The 21,663-nt window shown below is 38.2% G+C and overlaps 1 protein-coding gene across 3 annotated transcripts in view; it reads right to left on the bottom strand.

Moving 5' to 3' along the window:
• Positions 1-9,519: 9,519 nt before the first annotated feature.
• The window catches only part of TMEM200C (transmembrane protein 200C), a 31,084-nt gene continuing 18,940 nt past the window's right edge, over positions 9,520-21,663 (bottom strand). For all 3 annotated transcript variants that reach the window (XM_075213330.1, XM_075213332.1, XM_075213331.1), the window contains exon 2: positions 9,520-11,392. In XM_075213330.1, the coding sequence (XP_075069431.1) occupies positions 9,722-11,356 (1,635 nt within the window). In that variant the 5' untranslated portion in view covers positions 11,357-11,392 and the 3' untranslated portion in view covers positions 9,520-9,721. The remainder of the gene's footprint in view (positions 11,393-21,663) is intronic.

Here is a 21,663-nt window from a genome sequence, read left to right as displayed (position 1 = left end):
TGGTGATGACTCCCACAAATTGCCAGGGCACAGACTTGTGCAGTATGAATGGGGTCAACCCGGGAAATTCCCGGGTCCGAGGTGCAGTATGAATGGTGTTTCTGAGCTGGAACGCTCCGAGCCCCGGCAAAAACCCGGCTTGAAAAACCTGGGATATTGCCGGGGCGGCAGTATGAAAGCGGTATAAGAGCTTTTATACTCGGTTGATATAGCTTCTCCTAAAAAGGAATCCAGAAAGCAGGATTAATCCCTTAAGAACAAGAATTCTACTGAGACTTTGAAGAGTATACACAAGGTCATTAAGAACTACCATGGCGATCCTTGGGCATATAAAAGCAAGGAGACACAGAAGATAAGTGCAATTTTTTTTGTTGCTAATTTTTGTCTGTTTTAAAATGGCTACTAAAGCAGAAGATTGAGGCATTTGTGACTGTTGGATCACAGGTTTTGCTTTAACAACGTACTGGCACAATAACATTCTCTGTTACTGTATCGGCCGTCATGTAATTCAGATGGCCTACGGATTGGAGGATCTTTATACAAGCCTAAAGAGGCATAATGTTCTGCCCAAGTTAAAATATGTCAGCTTTTAACAACATATGAGCTCAAACAAAATTTTATTTCTTTTTCCAAGTCATAGAGGACTAATGAGATTATTATATTAATACTATTTTAGTAAAGTGAGAATGTTTTCTTCACTATAGAAAATAAGGTATGATTCGAATAGCGAGTTGATGTTTATTGTGTATTTTAAAAAAGTATTTTACAGTATTGAGTCTTCCATGGACATATTTTATGTTATATATCACTAATTGGTTCTCCAGCGCTGTGTGTTAGTTCTTAGGAGACTGTGTGCTCCCAACTTAATGTACAATCGCTAACACAGTTCAGGAGCCAATTAGGAATATTCACGTAGCCCTTTGTTACCCAGCACCTAAAGGGATATTATTGTATTTTTATCACAGTGTAACCTATATCTTTGCTTGGCATTTCTTATCCATATAAACCAAACAAAAATGGGAAAGCTCTGACCTTATCCTAAATTTTTTAAGACCTGTGCATCTGAATGCGCAACACTAAATTACATTTCATATTTCTGTATAATACAATATACCGACTTAGCAACTCAGGTAACAATATTATCCCTAGGTATATAATTTTGCACAGTGCGGATTCTCTGAGGTTGTGCAATTATAACCTTGTAATATCCACCTAAATTTAAAATAAAATACGACAAGAACTGTAAGTGCACATGAGTACATAGTATGTAGATTACTTTCTGAAATATTTGTGTTTAGCTAATATAAGTACTACATCTGGTTGCATGCAACATAATATTAATAATATGTTGTAATAATAAAAGAAATTACTGTACTGAAATTGTTGGTCTGAAAAATGTGTAATTTCTCATCCTTACGTGTTTTGGATGCATTTTATAATCTTGAATTGGACTACAAAAAAATATATATATGGCATTCACAAGACTAACTGTTTAAATAAGTGTGCTATATAACCATGGAAATATATTAGATATACGGTAAATTTAGTTTTCAAAACTTGTCCTTTAAATTATAACTGCAACATCAGGTCTATTATTCTGCAACATTGCTACTCCTTTCAATGTCAGGTAATTGTGAGATGTGATGCTAGACAGTTGCAACATGGGTATATAAAAATACAATTTTTTCATTTTTTAACATTGTTCAATAACATCTTTGCAGGAAATCTATATGCCAGAAAGTAAGAAGCAGTTGCTGCAAAAGGTATACGTGTGTGTATGTATATGTATATATATATATATATATATATATATATATATATATATATATATATGTGTGTTGTCTATACAATGTGGGGCAACCGCCTCCTGCACCCCAGTTTGTACATGGAAACTGGGTTCAGAAAAGTGGAGATGTTGTCTATAGCAACCAACCAGATTCTAGTTATTTAGTACATACTATAAAATGACAGCTAGAATCTGATTGCTTGCTATAGGCAATATCTCCACTTTTTCAAACCCGCAGTTTAGTAAATTGACCCTGTCTTTTTTTAGTGTGTGTGAGATATATATATATATATATATATATATATATATAAAGAATACGCATATGGTCAAGGGTTTCAGTTGTTGCTCAGAACAAACACAAGAATGGGAAATGTGATCTAGGCGATTTTGACCATGTAATGATTGTTGGCACAAGACAGGTTTGAGTATCTCAGAAACTGCTGATCTCCTGGGATTTTAAACACACGAAAGTATCTAGAGTTTAAAGAGAATGTTGTGCAAGCGTGTGTTGCAACTGTGGAATGCAGAAGAGCATCTCTGAATGTACAGTATATCAAAACTTAATGTGCAGGGGCCACAGCATCAGGGTTCCAATCCTGTCAGATAAGAACAGGAAATGGAGGCTACAGTAGGCACAGGCTCATCAACCTTGCACAGTTGAAGATCAGAAAAACCTTGCCTGGTCTGATGAATCGGTATCTATTGCATATGTAAACAACACGAATCCATGCATCGTTCCTGCCTTGTGTCAATAATGCAGAATGGTCGTGCTTGTGTAATGGGGTGGGGAATGATTTCTTGGCACACATCAGGCTTATTAACACCAAATGAGCATTGTTTAAATGCCACAGTAGTGTTGCTGACCATGTGCATCAATTGGCCAGTCTATCAATTGGCCAGTCTATCCATCTTCTAATGGCAACTTCCAGCAGCATAAAGGGCCATGTCACAAAGCACATCATCTCATGCTGGTTCCATGAACATGATAATGAGATCAGTGTATTGCAATGGCATTCAGAATCAATAGATCTCAATCCAATAGACCACATTTGGGACGTGGTGGAATGGAAGATTTGCAGCATGAATGTGCAGTCAACGAATCTGCAGTATCTGTGTGATGCTATTACGTCAACACGAGAATCTCTAAGGAATGTTTCCAGCACCTTGTTACAGCCATGCCGCAAAGAATTCAGGATATTTTGGGGTCAAAAAAAATTTCCTACCCAGTACTGGATAGGTGTACCTAATAAATGGCCACCGTGGGTCTGATTCATGTTCTGACATACACTACTAGTCAAACACCCCCTTTTTCCAGTTTTAATTGCAATTTACGCAGTTTAATGTCTTAATATACTCTTAACTTAAAGCATATCACAAATAAACAATTGGAGACAAAAAATTAAATCATAGAAACATCTTCAAAGTAGCCACCTTTGGCAAATAGAATCACTCAACTCACTTGCGGCATTCTTTCTACAATGGAAATATTATTCAGGAAGTTCTTTCCAACCCTGTTGCAGAACTTCCCACAAATAGGTTACACTTGTAGGTTGCTTTGCTTTCACCCTTCTGTTCAGTTCATCCTAAACCAGCTTGATGGCGGAGACTGTGCTGGCCATTGCATGATTTTCGGCCTACCCTCTTGATATTTTTCTTGAAGGTAGTTCTCACATACCCTGGAGATTTATTTTGGGTCATTATCTTGCTTTAAAATGAACTCCTGACCAACTGGGCATAGGCCAGATGGTACTGCTGTTCTGTGAGTTGCCTATCACGCAACCTGTTAACTCTCAGAAACTGGTCTTCTGATTCTGTTGTGGCTTTGGTGCCAGACCTCTTCTGTCAGAGTTTTCTCCAGATTCCAAGTGCCCTTTGATGGTATACAAAACAGTACTCACTGACACTTTGTCTTTCTTTACAATTTCTGAAGGGAATACCTACATTTTTAAGGGTTCTAATGGTCTGTTTGGCTTCCTTTGTTAATTGCTTTTTCATCATTCTGATAGCAATATACTACTTCCCGTGTATAATAGTGTTCATATAATGCTTCAGAGGGTAGATTAACAGTCTGTTCCAACACAACTTTTATATAGACAAGGGGTTGGTAATCAAGTAATCAACAAAAGTTCCATCAACTTTCAAGGCTTAATTTACTTCCATTGCTGCAGAACTGCTATTAAGTTGTTACCTTACTATTTTGTACTAAGGACCACACAGAGGACTAGGGGTCAACTGGAAGAAAGATGGTTTCATCAATAGCATATGAAAAGGTTCTTCACAGTAAGGGTGATTAAGCTGTGGAAATCCTTACCACATGAGGTGGTGTTGGCAAATTCATTAACAAAAATGGATTGGATACCTCTCTTTTAAGAAATGGTACGTGTGGCTATAATTTGTAGAAGACATTATGGGGTAAATTGATCCTGGGATTGTGTCCAATTGCTATTTTTGGGGCGAAAGAAGGGAGGAAGGGCATTTTCCCACTGTGTGCTTCAATGGCAACTGTCACACTAAGAGATTTTGTATTGCCTTCATCTGGATCGATACAATTAGAATGTATCAAAGGTTGTTCTCAGTGAATCTATGTATTTTTTCAACTTTATTGTATTTTATTACTATATATAATAACAAGTTAACCCGTGCATGATACTCATGCATTCTAGTCAAATCAAGCTACTTAAGGTGTTAAAAAGGTTCTTGTCATGCATTTGGGCCATAGCCCAGGCCTCAACCACCAACCACTCCCCACTGTCACCCCCGGCAACCACCAACCACTCCCAACTGTCACTTCTCCTTCAAGAAATATATATATATTTTTTTTAAATCTTTATAAACACTTTTAACAATTAACAAATTAAATTAACAAATTAAAAACATCTTAGTATACCAAATTTCAGCCCTTTCTGAATTTTTTTACCACACACACACTAAGAATTTAGTAGGTCAGTGTATAACTCCGCCCAGCAGGTGGCGCTGCAGCTTGGTTTTATTTTTTCCACACACAAGACAGACTAACACACGCCACTAGACATTTATATTATAGATGATCCTACTGTACTGCTAGCATTTTCTATTGTTAGCTACAGAAAGCAGCTCCTCATCCATTAGTAAAATTGAAGAGTTTCAGTGTTCCCAGTGATGATAGAGAACACACACACACACACACACACACACACACACACACACACGAAAGAACCAGCATAGAAAGTTGTGTTAAATGAGAGGGGGGAAAACATTGTGAACTCAGATGTTAAAAGAATCAAAAGAACAAAGTTTCATGCAAGCTTACATATTGATGTGACACTAGAGTTGGGACAAAGACTCTTGGCTAAGCAATGAAAAAAAAAACAGGATTTATACATGCCCATGATTTCAAAATACATTTATAGAACAAAATAAGGTTGAATACCTTAAAAGACATGTATGTTTTACTTAATTACAATTTTATTGATAAGCGTTTTGACTTATTAGTCACCATGTAGAGTTAGATGTATGTCTGTTTTCCTGTGCATAAAATATGAATGTCATTACTGTGCATGTGCACCAAAAATGTGCATTCATAAGTCCATATGCAGATTTGGTCCCATATTACACATGCAAATCCTTATGCTTAGAGAGTAACGGAGTAAGGTGTGGGCAAGCTGAGTACAGTGAGTGTTTTCGTAAATGTGAATGAGGTAAACCTAGACACAGAAGCATATAACTTGTCAGGAGGTGTATCTCTTGTGGGTGCAGGTGCAAATATATGAACTGCTAATGATGACTATCAACCTGATTCTGATTGGCTATTTGCATCTTGACTCTCCCACCAACAGTACTTAATTCATTAGTGCAGTTGCTATACTGTATGACGTTGCGGCACTCTATTCTTATTACTTGATATTTTCATTTGTACTGTGGCAGGAAATAATTTTCCCATTTGATTCTTAAAGAGAAAAACAACAGATGTTTGTATTTAATTTAATGTAACTTTTATTTTGCATTTGTGTCTGTATTTAATTATATTTAACATGTAAAAATGACTTTTGTGCATTTATTAAGAAGACTGTCCACACACTATTCTCTCTTATGCATATGGTTCTTCACTACAGCAAAACATTTTGTACCAACAGGGAAATGCATTTACTTTAAACACTGTCAAGCCACATGTCTATGCTATCCCTATGCTATCGTGGTGCTTATGAATACACACTTGTTACTCATGACATAAACCTGGTGGATATGCTAGTGTACTATCTTCAATATAGGGAGGCAATATAAGCGCTCCAGAAATTGTTTTATACAATGTCACCAAAATATATTAACTGTTTACGGAGAAATTCTCAAAAATAAATATTCTGGAGGTGCTACCACTGTAACGGATTTGCTGCATTACAGTATGAGAGAAGAAAGATGTTAACTGTTTACAAACAAATGTGCAGTGCTAGGAATTCACTAAAACTAAAACATAACCTTTATTGATTAATGTATTAGAATGCATATTTTACTGCTAATTTTTAATAAAAAACCAACAAAATAAAAACGGATAGAATCAAAATAAAAATAAAGCAGTTATTTTATTTCATGTTATTCATTGTACGCCATTCATCCCGTTTTTTTATTTTGCTAGTTTTTTGTAGCACTTCATAGTAAAATGAATTTTAATACCTATATTAATACAGGTTATTTTTTAATTTTAGTGAATACCTAGCAGTGCACCACCCAGCTAGCATCTTTTTTTTTTGGGGGGGGGGGGGGGGAAGGGTTTGTAGTGCATATGCTAGTTTAGTAGAGCTGGTTGCATCATGAGAAGCGTCCGAGTGAGCATTCACGCATAAATAAGCTTGTTCGTGCATGCACTTTTTCAGCGTAAGTTGAGGGAGCAAATGCATCAAACTCTACATGAGGCCTATAATGAGGATATTAAATACCATTCATGGTGATTTGCACACATTGCTTTACAATAATCTACGATCTGTAGGTGTAGTTGTGTTTTGTAATTAGTGACATCTGCATTTGAATCAATATGTATTTTATTATATGATTAGATTATTATAACAGTTTCAGATACTAAATGCATAGTATCTGTAGACAATAATGTGCATAGTATCTGTAGACAATAATGTCCAACAGATTGATAAAATACTGTAAATGTTCTGTTTTTCTAAGGCACAATGTTCAACATGTTTGTGGTAATAGTCCGTATATATTAACATAACATCCTAGGAAAAACAACAGAAAACCATAAGCCATCATAAGGCTATCCTCAGAAAATTATACAGTGACAATAGTGCCAGAGCCTATATGAGTGTTTTACAACTTGTTCTGTAGTCGTGACATAGCTTAGTGTTTATCTTACACCCAAAATTAACATATACAAATAAATACATACAAAAAAGTCAAAATGTTTAAGTAGAAAAGCTAAAACAAATGTGCACTTACATCACAATTTGCATCACTTAGCAGGCATATCACAATCTTCCACTTGTTTAACATTTCTTACCTGGCATCACTAATATTGTCTGCTAATGTGATACTGACTTAATGACACTAGCTCGGACACATTAGTGAAGATCATTGTAAGGCTATTTAAAAAAAATTTCATTGGACAATCTGCCCATTTTTATGTAAATTGGGCAACGAAAAGTGAGCAATGAGAGTTTATAAACTTGAGCATTGGAACTTACTGTATATAATGTGAGATGCCAAATGGAAATATACCTGAATAATATATTGCTCTTGTTTAAGATACGTGTTTGAAATTTTCAAACTCAATACTGTCCACTATTTCCTTCAATTGGGGTTTTGGGTAAAAGGCTTATGCTGGCCAAAGACACAGCAATACTGAATTGGCCTGATATTGCCATGTGCATGGATCAAAAAAAACACTGATGCCCAACAATGATCCTATCATGAACCACGATCAGGCATATTTGTAAGTGCAGTTGGAAGATGACTACAGATTACCGCATTGGCCTGTGAATGTGATAATTTTCTGACCATACTAATAACTAGTATCTCTGGAAGAAGCCAATAGCTAGATCACATACATATGTGCCAAATTAATCCTGCCACCCACTCATGTCAAGAGACAGGATCAGTCCACCTGTGGCCGGCTTTGTATCTAGGGGCTATGGGTCAATGGAGAAAAGGGGAAATGTATGATGGACTTGCAGTAAGGCACCAACACAACATAAACTATACTAATAAAGTAAAAATCAGAGCTTCTATTTCCGTTAAATTTAAAATCATATTGGCCAGATGCATGTTGACATACATATAGTATCTAATTTTGAAACTTTTTGGCACACATTTTAATGCTTAATAATGAAGTATTTAGTAAAAGATTGAGACATATAATAAATATAAATTCATACAAAAGAGCAACCTTATACTGTAGACCTTAACAAACAAAATTTGTGCCTTTTAAGGAGTACTTTATAGTACAAAATTTTAATGCTTGTGGTTAGTGAACCTGCAATGCAGTCCCTTTGACCTACATTTTTAAAACACTATTATATCCACATCTCTACCAATGGATTATATAGTGTATATTCTCATGTACATTTTTTAGCGGATATTGCGCATACACATATATTATCGATATATGGAAGAAAATCACACAATATATAAGTATATTAATAATACTCTAATACATAAGTTCATGCTCAATAAGGCTCCTCCCAATAAAATACATTAGAAAAATAAAAATTAGTAAAATGGCTTTTCTCATTGATCTAAAATGACATTAGTTGCAAACAGAATTGTCACCTGGTCAGTATTATTGGTACTCAGTGACAATGTTGTTAATCAGTCAGACGTATAACAGAGATGAAATGGACAATATTTTTTTCAGAAAACCTGGCACACCTAGTTACCAATTAAACATTATAAAATATAATCCACATGCTGAGGAGGTTATAAGATAAAAGTTTAAACATAAAAACGGTCGTTCACTCTAACAACACTTTTGTACATTTTTGCATTAAAATGATTTATTTATATTTGTTTTGTTGTTATCATTGTTATTATAAAGAATCTTGATAATAGAAAACATCAAAAGGCAGACATTCTGACAAATGGGCCAGTGATGCAAATCTACAATGAATAAATATGAAATGTAGCAAAAATACATTTTATCATGCAATTCAATTAATTTCCATTTAGAGAAATTAACTTCTATGGTAGCTAGCAAATTTTTTTCTAAATTACTATATACTCTGCATTTTAAGTCTGCTTGTTTTTAAGCAAGGTTGTTTGCATGCTATTAATAAAATACTGCAAGAGGTTAAAAAAATAAACCCAAAAAGCTAAGAAAAGTACATTTTGGTGCAAGTGATATAGTTGAATGTAAACATTTCTTGTAAAGTTTTTATTATTAATGCTATCAGTCATTTACTATCCATAACACCCAATAGAACAGTGTATTACAGAAGATTCAAATTATTCTAAAATAAAACTCTAACAGTCCAACAAGAGAAAATCAAATCTTTTTTCCTTTGTCAGTCTTTAAAATGTATCTGAATATGCTGTCAAAGTAATGATAAAACCTCTAAAATAGTTTCTCCAAAAATAAAATAATTCAGTTTATCCGGTATATAAGCAGACTTGCTGCCTTAGCATTTGAGTAAGTCAAACTAAATTGCCATAACCAAGCAATTACTGACATGCCATCAGCAGGGAAAACATCTAGTTTAGCTCAAAATGAAGTGCACAGTTATTTTCAAAATAATCTATTTGATTTTATATTGACAGACGGGCTAGTTCACCGTTTATTAATACAGTTTGGATTAAATCATACATACAATCAGGTGTTTGTGATGGTTATCAATACATATGGAAACTGTTGACACTGCAGATCTTTGGATATTGGCAAGATCCCTGTAATACAACATATTCCGCAACATTGCAAGGACAAATCTTAGGGTGGATTTTTGCTATAATTTAATTTGTGCCTTAAATACTTGTGCTATCTAGATCATCATCGTCAGACTTAGCGTGAGACCTGGAGAGCATCAACAGTTTTTCTTTATTAGTGTACTGTCTCTGGAGATGTACTACATGTTGTTCTGTGCTGGTATCTTCCAAGGGAATTTGTAGTTCTATAGCCTTGGTTTCCTCACAGTCTTGGGTTTTATTGGCTGAGGTGTCTATAGACTCAAAGGAGGTTCCTGCCTCCTCAAGATGAATGTAGCCCTTATTGCTTGATTGGTCAGAACCTGAGCTCTGGGAATCTCTTCTTATCAATGGTGCTGTTGTAAGAGAATCCACAAGAACAGCAGGTTTTGTTTTGCCAAATGGAGAAGCTCTCACCAAAAGGCTACAGTCTAAGTCTGTGCTACTTAGTGACTGGCTACCTAAGTCTGACAGAGGCCCAGGAGACATAGGTCTCCTGTAGTCAGGCAGACAGCTTGTGCTCTGGCGCCTTAAAGGTACTTTTCTATGAGTTTTGGGAATTTCCCAATTTAAGTCTGCATGGCTAAAATTGGTCAAACTTAATTCAATCTCTCCCTTGGATACTTCTTTGGCACTTTTTCCCCCTTCCCAATGTTCTTCTTTCTTCTCCAAGAGACCACTATCTAACTTAACAATTGGTAGTGTAAATGCACTGAGGGATGGACCAACAATGGAACATGCACTACTCCTACCCCATCTAAGGTCAGGCGATCCTGAGAGGGAATAATTTTCCCCATCTCTCCCTGAAATTCTATCAAATGGTAAAGCAGAGTTTGACCTCTCCCTGTAAATACTATATATTGCCTCATTCATGTTTGTTTTCTCTGTTGCATGACGATACACCTTAGGAGAAGACGTCCTTGTTTCCTTTAGATTTGGTGGAGAGAAAGTAATTGCACCACCAAGAGCAGAATGCCATGAGCTCTTGGCCAGCATTGCAGCCCCAAAAGCGTCTCCACCTTTTACATCCATGCTCCGAGATTGCACATAATTTACAAAACCATTTAAAGGTGCTCCATCTTTACATTTCATGCCATGAACATCTATCACTGTAGAGTAGAGATCCCTCAGATTGATTATCTTAGTTTTCTTGTCTCTGTTTTCATGAAGAACCGCATTTGAACAAATAAATAGAAATATTCCAATACCCATTATTAGAGGACCAAAAACCTTAAGATTATCTGAGTGCAAGTATCCAGAAAACAGACCTGCAAAGAAACCAGAGGTTTTTTGCTGAAGACCTCTTGTTAAGTTTGTGTCGCTTTCTTTGAAGGCATTCTGATTAGCTCCTTGACTACTGTGATGGCTCCGGGAACGGTTTTTATTTGCACTGATTACGTTTGTATCACCTGATGAAAATTTGGCTTTATTTGTCCCTAGGCCTCCATGATGAACTGAGTGACTTTTTGGCCAATATCCCATAACAGCCATGGCAATTCCAACTAAAAGTACCAATATTCCAAATAGAGCAATTAATCCAGAGATAGAGCAAAGTTTAAGTTTGCCTTTTACTACCACCACATCATTCTTGCGCTTTCTTTTTGCTTTCCGCTTGCGTTTTGGAGCTTGGCTTTTGGGTCTGAGAGGATCTTGTTTCCGTGCAGAGATCCTCAACAGACCCCCAGTGGCAATCATGCCGACCTCAGATTGCCTATTGAGTTACTCCAGCTCCTGTAGAAAAAAAGAATATAAGACAAAGATAAATTGTTAAGAAATTAGCAAATGGAATCAAAACATTAAAAAAGTTGACCGTCCACCAACAAAGCATTATATTGTTCTCTGCAGACATGTGAAAGGGAAGGTGGTGGACATAATTTATTTGGGTGTTCATAGGATGTAAACGTTTAGCAGCCCATCACAAATAAAAAGTAAAAAGGGTGGTATTGTAAATTAGCACATCATTTCATGGAAATTAGGTCGGTTTTATGAAAAAAATAAATAAATAAATACAATGGTAACGGCAGCAACTGTCCAATAGAGTGGACTCAAAATTTGCACCCCATGCTCAACTTATAAATACACACACACACACTTGATCTTTCATGAGTAGCTGACCATTCAGCTCTCAGGCCCAACAACTTTCAGCTTTACTACAGCGTCTCCAATCCAAATAATGATCTTATAGATTTCAATAATATACTATTTGGCATTTTTATCATATTGGGGTCACACGTGCTGCAGTATTCGGCCAACTGCCCAATACAGGCTGTGATATCACAGCGTGTGTGACCAACTTATTGTCAGGCTTTGTGACCGCTATCCTTCCTCTAGTTGCCATAACAACCAGCATTGGCCTGTGTACAGTGTCAGAAGCATCCAAGACACAATGCAGCCCTGTTTACAGTCTCCAGCTTCTATCTGCAATCTTTATGCTTCTGTTCAGTTAGAACAAGCATTAGGTTTTAATTTAACACTTAACTAAATGTGCTGAAATGCCTTAGCCTCAGTTATTCTGTCTGAAAGTATTGTAGTAATTTCACTGCATCTTACGGGATAAGTGACCTAGATACATTATTTTCTTACAATTTTTAATTAAAATAATTATTTTAAATAGCTTTAGTGGTACAAATAAAAATTACAGAGTACCAGACTTCCGTATGTTCAAGTTAAAGATGAACATCTTATCCAAGATTGAATTTTTACAGAAAACAATACTGGAATAGCTACATTGTTCTCACTGTAATACATAAAATATCAGGACGCCTTAATAGGTCAATCTGGTCTTAATGCAATATTTCTAAAAAAAAAATAGATTACAAAAATGCACTTTATTTAAAAAAATAAAATAAATGGAATCCTAATTTGCAGGACAACAAGCCAACTCTACAGCTAGATGGGTAGAAAGAAACACAGCTCTTTTCACTAAGCATATTACTGGCAAAGTCCATTGTCTTTCAAAACACACATCACATATGTGCAAACAGACAAACTGGGGATCGGCTGCGAGACACCTTACGCTGATTTTTTTTCACAGAAATATCCCTCATTTTTGCTCACACCCCATAGAACTGCGAGCAAATATTAGTGGATATTTTTACAGTATAAATGGTGGTATGTACTAACGCAAATATGGGGGAAAGAGTGATCGTTCACAATATTTGCCTCCATTCAATAGCTTTCTTTATAAACAGTCATCTACCAGGGTCCAGAGGAGGGATCAGGGCAGAGATAAAGCATGCACGCATGTTAATGAGATTAATAATGGGCATGTATGCTGTTCCCTCCCATCCTCCATGTGCCACACCTCTCTGCCACCTCAGTGGTAGCGGTCAGCAATATTCTATTTTTGGAGTAGAACTGTGTTGTAGGTCAGTAAAAAATCCTACATACAGCATACCTCGTAACTTCTTAAGTTTGGGAATGGGGACAAAGTGCACTCGAAGGAAAATAATTTGTCACAAGTCACGGGACAAGCCCAGCACCATCCCCCCTAAAAACACCCCGTCAGTGCTGCACGTACAACTGGCAGGTGGACCACTCCCCCCTTCCCCTCTCCTAAAAACACCTCTTCAATGCCACATGTACCAGAACAGTGATAGGTGCAGTACACTTCTATGCAGAGCAGCAGTGAACAGAATATATCTTCCAACTTTGATCACTATGATGGTTATACAATAGTGCACAGAACTCATAGGTAACAAAGTTATTATACATGCATGTTTTTGTATATATAATTATATTGTATGTACACACAATTGTAAGTGCAAACATGACAGCTTTGGGCTCTGTCCAGCTGTTCAACACGGGATCATGTTTGTCACGTGGGTGGGAATGTTGGGGGAACAGAGGTGTCCTACCTCTTTACAGTGCTAGGCAGCCCTCTGGTGGTGTGGCCACACCCCACTTGAAATGTGGTCACACCCCTTTTGAGATGTAGTCACGCCTCCGTCCTGCTGCAGACAGGAATGTTGGGAGGTATGTTTTATATACACTATATGAATATATTATGATTTACACATTATATATATATATATATATATTATAAATGTCTAGTGACGTGTGTTAGTCTGTGTGTGTGGAAAAAATAAAACCAAGCTGCAGCGCCACCTGCTGGGCGGAGTTATACACTGACCTACTAAATTCTTAGTGTGTGTGGGAAAAAAAATTCAGAAAGGGCTGAAATTTGGTATACTAAGATGTTTTTAATTTGTTAATTGTTAAAAGTGTTTATAAAGATTTTAAAAATATATATATATATATATATTTCTTGAAGGAGAAGTGACAGTTGGGAGTGGTTGGTGGTTGCCGGGGGTGACAGTGGGGAGTGGTTGGTGGTTGAGGCCTGGGCTATGGCCCAAATGCATGACAAGAACCTTTTTAACACCTTAAGTAGCTTGATTTGACCAGAATGCATGAGTATCATGCACGGGTTAACATACATACATTATATATATATATATATATATATATATATATTATATATATATATATATATATATATATATATATATATACACACATATATATATATATATATATACACATATATATATATACACACATACACACACACACATATATACACTCATACATATGCAATAATCTTCTGAAAATCAAACACATTGCCCTACTGACAGGAGATAGGGTAAGATGCAGGCGACAAGTAAAACAGCAGAATTTGTATTTCATGACATGTATTCTGGTAAGCTGAAACAAAACCCAATATGCATTGCTCAAGTGCTATTCCACATACACTTCAGTTACTTATCTTTATAAATATCTAATTATGATTTTCAGGAGATTTAACAGATTATTCCTTAGATTAGTAATTGAAAAATCAAATTACTTATGACACTGCGCTGATCCATGTCCTGTTAATCACTCAATTATAAATTATGTGAGCCCTGAACATAAAACACAATAAAAACAAAATGGCTGTGGAAGCAGTGGTCCCTGTATATCACATTGCTTATGTCAGACGTCACACCCACTGCTTTTACAATGGTTTTTAATGCTAGTACTATGCATGTAAATGGCGGCGATATTAAAACTCATTGTTTCCAATGTCACCATTGGCATTCATGTTCATACTTAAATTACTTCTGTTTCATGCCATTGTATTTTATTTATTTGTATCCTGATGAGGAATGAGCAATTTTGTACCTTGAGAAATCCATATTTCTCTGCAGGGGAATGGAGTGCAAATTTAAAATGTTATTTAGATCTGGCAGGGGGGCTAGAAAGTTTGTAAACCCTCAATTTCTGCATTAATGGGACTTTAAATGTGTTTGGATGTTTATCTAACTCATAAAAATAGATATGAGAACAAGCAAAAGGTTATACTTTTTCATGCATTGATTAAAATGATCCAACATTAAATTTCTGTTGAAAAAAGTATGTGAACCTCCAGGATTATCAGTTCAGTTGCCAAAAGTGTAAATTTTCTGAATCGCAGCTTTGTCATCCATCCGTGTGTGTGGCACTTTGTTCTCTGCGCAGCCAATGCCTAGCACGTACACGGGTAAGGAATCAAGCAAGAGAGGAGTGGCTTCATTTGGGTCCTATTATAAAAGACAGGTAACGCCATGGCGTTACTGTGCTGTGAAAACCAATGCTTAATGAATTGACAATTGCTGCTGTCCTCATAGACGTCTATAGGGACAGCAGTATTCTCCATTAATCAGCGATTTCTCCAGTGATAACCCTTACTTAAATAGCAAAAAGATGTGAAAGAGCCCTTTGAGGGGAATTTATGCTGCCATTTTGGCTCTTCGCCACTTAATAAATAGACCATTAAATATCATAAAATTGGTATACACTACTCAAAAAAATGATTGAGCTATTTCCCACATTTAGTATAATCTCTTCCCTAAAAACACACACCTTACACCACTTGCTTCTATTTCTATTTAGTTTTGCCCCTTTTGCTGAGACTGCATTGGGTACAAGTAGAACATAGTCACAGAAAGTGCAGAGAGGCAAATTACCATTTTACTATGTTCTGCTGGCAGACATATATAATTAATACAGTTCATTCTTAGTTTTAGGCGAACTGTTGAGTGCTGTGCTTATCCATTCATCTATCTACTTATGAATTCATACATTTGCAATAATTGTTATTGAAATGTTCTACATTGAAAATATTTTGAATGCAAATCATTATTTTAAGATATATTCCAAACCAATTAACTAGAAGCAAAATTGGCAAACCGCATTCATAACTTCAACTATTGTGACTGATAGCCTTAAATAATCCTAATAATATTTTTTATTATTGTAGAAGTATTAGTAGTATTTATTATACTTAAATTTCCAGCCAGAATCTGCAGGGAAAGCAGGTTTATATGTATGCATATTTTAAGTAAATTATTTTGTCAGTACAATGTAAATTTCCAAAAAGGGTGAGGAATTCTGTAGTGTTTCACGAACCTAAACGTCCATGGTCTGTTCAGCTTAGAGTGCTCATTTTCAATGCTGCAGATAATGTTACACTCATACAATGAGCCTGCTTGCCTTCCTTTAGTTACCATGGCAACAGCATTAGCCTGTATACACCGTCAAGAGCATCCAAGATACATTGTAGCCCTGTTTCTTCTCTGCGGTTGCTTTCAGCACTCTCTGCGGTTTTTCAGTTATCAGAAGCTGTATCAACCACTAGCTTTTTAACCATAGCAAAATACATTGAACTATAACAACAATATAGAATGGATATTGAACACACTTAAGGATTTATTTTGCTACTCTTGTGTTGAGCTACATTTAAACAAAAAAAAAAAACAAAAAAAAAAAAAAAGGAAAGTATTCTTGGATTAAGTACTGAATTTATTTTTATATTTATTGTCCTTCCATCCAGTACTTATTTTTTTTTACCTACCGGATTCTGAATGTGAAACAGGTTGCAAACTTTTATACTCAATAGTTTGTTTTTTTAAATCTAATATATTACAAATTTTAATCTTTCAACTCCAACAGCTCTGGGTCCGTGAGAACTACAAAGCTCCCTACACCCAAAACTAGTTGTCTAACCCCTTCCATGTCAGAATTATTGACAAAAGGTATGCGGATTTCTGTTTCATAAATCTCTTAATCAGGCAGTTTTATTTAATATATATGCATTTTTATTTATTCTCTCCGGCAACTAGTATTTTAGATTATTTAAATTAAATGTCCACCTTTGGAAAAGGTAGTTTACCTTATCTTTTCTCAGACCTAACATAGCAAGTTTGTATAGGCAGGTACACCTTATACACGATCAGCCACAACAATAAGACTACTGACAAGGGACACTATCTCGTTATAATGGCACCTGTCAAGGGGTGGGATATATTAGGCATCATGGATCTGAGCGATTTTGACAAAGGCCAAATTGTGTTCACTAGACAACTGGGTCAGAGCATCTCCAAAACAGCAGGTCTTGTGGGGGTGTTACGGCTATGCAATGGTTAGTACCTACCAAAAGTGGTCCAAAGAAGGACAACCAGTGAACTGGTTGCTGTGCGCCCAAGGCTCATTGATGCACGTGGGGAGCGAAGGCCAGCCCATATGATCCAAACCCACAGAAGAGCTGCTGTAGCACAAATTGCTGAGAAGTTAATTCTGGCTATAATAGAAAAGTGAGAAGAAGAAATATATTCTATCGCACTGATTGGGGAAAAACTCTCATTTATACATTAATCTCAGAATCCTCTGCTAGATACCGTGAGGAGTGCTACCAGTAACTTGAAGATAAATAGAAAGGATAGACTAGAAGTTCTTTCATATGGTGCACTAAATTCCCTAAAGATAATTGATAGAACATCAAAAATAGTTAAAATGTAACTTTTATTGATAATATTAAAATATTGTTAACATTAGCGAAATATTCAATTACTGGTGAATAAAGTGAGATAATATGTGTTAAAACACTGGATGCATTGCTACTATACTTCTATGTAATCAAAAAGACAAGAATGTATTCTCTATATGTTGCTTCAGATAAGGAAGGGGTATGAGACTAGACTGCTCAATCGCTATCTTAAATCTTGATATATACGTGTGGCAGAAGCTAGCTGACATATATCCTATACTGATATACAGCTGTCATTAATATCCTCAATTGTATGGGCATATAATAAAGCCCTCCATCTAGCTCCACTGCATAGGGGTACTATATAATCCCTTATTGCACTGTTCTAGGAGTAAATGGGAGAGAGGAAATTCCCTATTGATTGCTGCACATTAATTGGATAGATTCTTCTTGTCTAATAGTATTGCATCCAGCATACCGCCAACCCTCATTTCGCCAAGCTTTTTCAAGGACTAGTGCCTTCAATGGGCACTTGAGCACCAGAACTGGACCAGGTAGCAATGGAAGAAGGTGGCCTGGTCTGATGAATCACGGTTTCTTTTACATCATGTGGACAGCCGGGTGCGTGTGTTTAGTTTACCTGGGGAAGAGATGGCACCAGGATGCTCTATGGGAAGAAGGTAAGCTGGCGGAGGCAGTGTGATGCTCTGGGCAATGTTCTGCTGGAGAACCTTGGGTCCTGACATTCATAGGAATGTTACTTTGACACATACCACTTATCTAAACATTGTTGCAGAAAAAGTAAGGCATTCCCTGATGGCAATAGCCTTTTTCATCAAGATAATGTACCCTGCCACATGGCAGAACTGGTTCAGGAATAGTTTGAGGAACATGACAATGAGTTCAAGGTGCTGACTTGGCCTCCAAATTCCCAATATCTCAATCCGATAGAGCATCTGTGGGATGTGCTGGAAAAAGAACCATGGGAGCCATGGAGGCCCCACCTCCCAAATTATAGGACTTAAAGGATGTGCTGATAACATCTTAGTGCAGAAGGGAGACCTACATAATATTAGGTAGGTGGTTTTAATGTTGTGGATGATCTGTGTATATTCATACAACATATTCATCTTGCTCCAAAATAGTCTACAAGTGTCTGTAGTGATAAACAAATAAATACTGGTGGAAGTGGTTGGATCAGCATAAATCATCTAATGTTGATAACTGCGGGATTTGTATGTTTTTTGTTCTGTATTTTGTAATCTTTAAATTTTTACTTTACCTTTGACATGTTTTATACTTCGATACATCCTACCTTCTGTTGAGTGCTTTTTTTTTTCATTTTGCAAGTACCTTTACTAAACACTCTTAGCTGGGCAGTATCATGCCCACAAATGATCATACTAAGGCGTCCAAAACATTATTTGGAAGTAGGGCAATTATTAATAAATGTGACTGTATTGAGGCATACCAACGTCCTGCCCGAGTGACAATAATTGTCTTGTCTTATAACTATATTTCAGTGGCAGTTCAAATGATTTGGTTGTTATGGGATTTTGATAACCTTGGGCCTGATTTATTAAGGATCTTAACTTGAGAAACTTCTTATTTAAGTCTCCTGGACAAAACCCATGTTACAATGCAAGGGGTGCAAATTAGTATTCTGTTTTGCACAGAAGTTAAATACTGCCTATTTTTTCATGTAGCACACAAATACTTGATAATTATTTGTACACTGAAATTTAAAGTTGATATTTGTGTGCTACATGAAAAAACAGTCAGTATTTTGCAGTTAGTCGTGTACAGAGTTCTTGCTAAATATACTGAATCAGCATATTTGTAAACTGGCAACACAGTTGCAATCTTGTTAACCAGTTTAGATAATTTAGACCAAATTGCCCGATACAGTTTAAAATACATTATGTGTGGACAAATTTGACACAGAATCTGGAGTTTGGTGATCAGTTAAGTATGCTGATTATATGAATGTAGTTCTTTCTGTTGTGTATGTCCTTTATGATCCTATTCTTTCCCACTGGCAGTAGGACTGATTCATCTTCTAACGCAATCTGAACGCAACTTGCGTATGAATAAAAACGGACGTAACTTGCACGCATGTACTCCCGTATTCGAATACAAACTGTTCTCAAGAAAGCTAAAAAGCACATACCTATGTGATGCCCAGAACTTGAATTAGATGAATGTGCATACGCTCGACCTCAGCATGCCTGTACTGTACACTGCCTATTGCGTCTTCCCCTTCTTGTCCCCTTTCCACCCTTCAAGTCATAGGCAGTCGTGTCATTTGCGTTTGGACATGAATTAGATACAACTGCATTCACTAGCGCAAAGTTTCTGAGCATGGGAAGAGCAATTTCACGCAAAATACGGCATTCAATGGGACTAATGTCAGAAGATGAATCAGGGGCAGTGTGTTTATTTCAGTACTGCTATAATGTTATTAATAATGCAATTGTTAAAATGCACTGTTTTGTTTCTCTATTTGTATTCATTTGGCTTTCTAAAGTTTTATGATATTGTTGACATATGTATGTAAAACTCTACATTTCTGTGTAGCACTTACTTTTTATTGCAACCTCTGTTTGTGTATGCATCTCAAAGGAAATAAATTGTTATCTATGATAGCCCAGGGCCGGACTGGCCATCTGGCACTTGCCAGAAGGGCCGACCCGACTCCTCCTGTCTTCATGGTAGCTGGTTCCTCCCCGGGAACCAGCTACCTCTGTTGCGCTTCATCCCCAGTTGCACTTACAAGCAATCTGGACAGTTTCCAGATTTTTTTTTTTCTGAATAGGGATTGCGGGGGTGCCGCGATTTCCTGGGGGGGGGGGGGGGGGTCACGGGGGTGCCGCGATTTTCGGGGGGGAGGGCGCCCCGATTTTCACGGGGGGGGGGGTCGTGGGTGCTGTGAATTTCGCATGGGGGAGGAGCCACGGGGGTGCTGCGATTTTCACTCGGGGGGCCACGGGGGTGCTGCGATTTTCACGCGGGGGGGCCACGGGGGTGCTGCGATTTTCACGCGGGGGGGCCACGAGTTGCGCTTGGGGATCACCAGTGTGAGAGAGCCAGGGGTTAGGGGCTGCTGGGAGAGTGGGTGAGAGAGCAAGGGGGTGCTGCGAGAGGGGGTGAAAGCCAAAGGGGAAGGGGGTGCTGCGAGAGGGGGTGAAAGCCAAAGGGGAAGGGGGTGCTGGGAGAGGGGGTGAGAGAGCCAGGGGTTACTGGGAGAGGGGATGAGTGATCCAAAGGGGAAGGGGGTGCTGGGAGAGGGGATGAGAGATCCAAAGGGGAAGGGGGTGCTGGGAGAGGGGGTGAGAGAGCCAGGGGTTACAGGGAGAGGGGATGAGTGATCCAAAGGGGAAGGGGGTGCTGGGAGAGGGGATGAGAGATCCAAAGGGGAAGGGGTTGCTGGGAGAGGGGATGAGAGATCCAAAGGGGAAGGGGGTGCTGGGAGAGGGGATGAGAGATCCAAAGGGGAAGGGGGTGCTGGGAGAGGGGGTGAGAGAGCCAGGGGTTACTGGGAGAGGGGATGAGTGATCCAAAGGGGAAGGGGTTGCTGGGAGAGGGGATGAGAGATCCAAAGGGGAAGGGGTTGCTGGGAGAGGGGATGAGAGATCCAAAGGGGAAGGGGTTGCTGGGAGAGGGGATGAGAGATCCAAAGGGGAAGGGGTTGCTGGGAGAGGGGATGAGAGATCCAAAGGGGAAGGGGTTGCTGGGAGAGGGGATGAGAGATCCAAAGGGGAAGGGGGTGCCGGGAGAGGGGATGAGAGAGCCAAAGGGGAAGGGGGTGCCGGGAAAGGGGATGAGAGAGCCAAAGGGGGTGCTGGGAAAGGGGATGAGAGAGCCAAAGGGGAAGGGGGTGCTGTGAGAGGGGTGAGAGAGCTAGGGGGTGCTGGCAGAGGGGTGAGAGAGCCAGGGGGTAGGGAGTGCTGGGAGAGGGGGTGAGAGAGCCAGGGGGTAGGGGGCGCTGGAAGAAGGGGTGAGAGCCAGGGGGGAAGGGTGTGCAGGAAGAGGGGTGAGAGAGCCAGGGAGGTAGGGGGTGCAGGAAGAGGGGTGAGAGAGCCAGGGAGGTAGGGGGTGCAGGAAGACATGTGAGAGAGCCAGGGGAGAAGGTGGTGCAGGGGGTTAAGTGAGGGGGACAGTGGAGAAGATGGTGCAGCGGCATAAGTAAAAGAAAGTGTAAAGGGAGAGACATCTT

The sequence above is a fragment of the Mixophyes fleayi genome, chromosome 5 (genome assembly GCF_038048845.1).
Source record: "Mixophyes fleayi isolate aMixFle1 chromosome 5, aMixFle1.hap1, whole genome shotgun sequence".
NCBI classification, from domain to species: domain Eukaryota; kingdom Metazoa; phylum Chordata; class Amphibia; order Anura; family Limnodynastidae; genus Mixophyes; species Mixophyes fleayi.
Note: the sequence above shows the minus strand (reverse complement) of the source record. Positions and strands in the feature narration are given on the sequence as shown.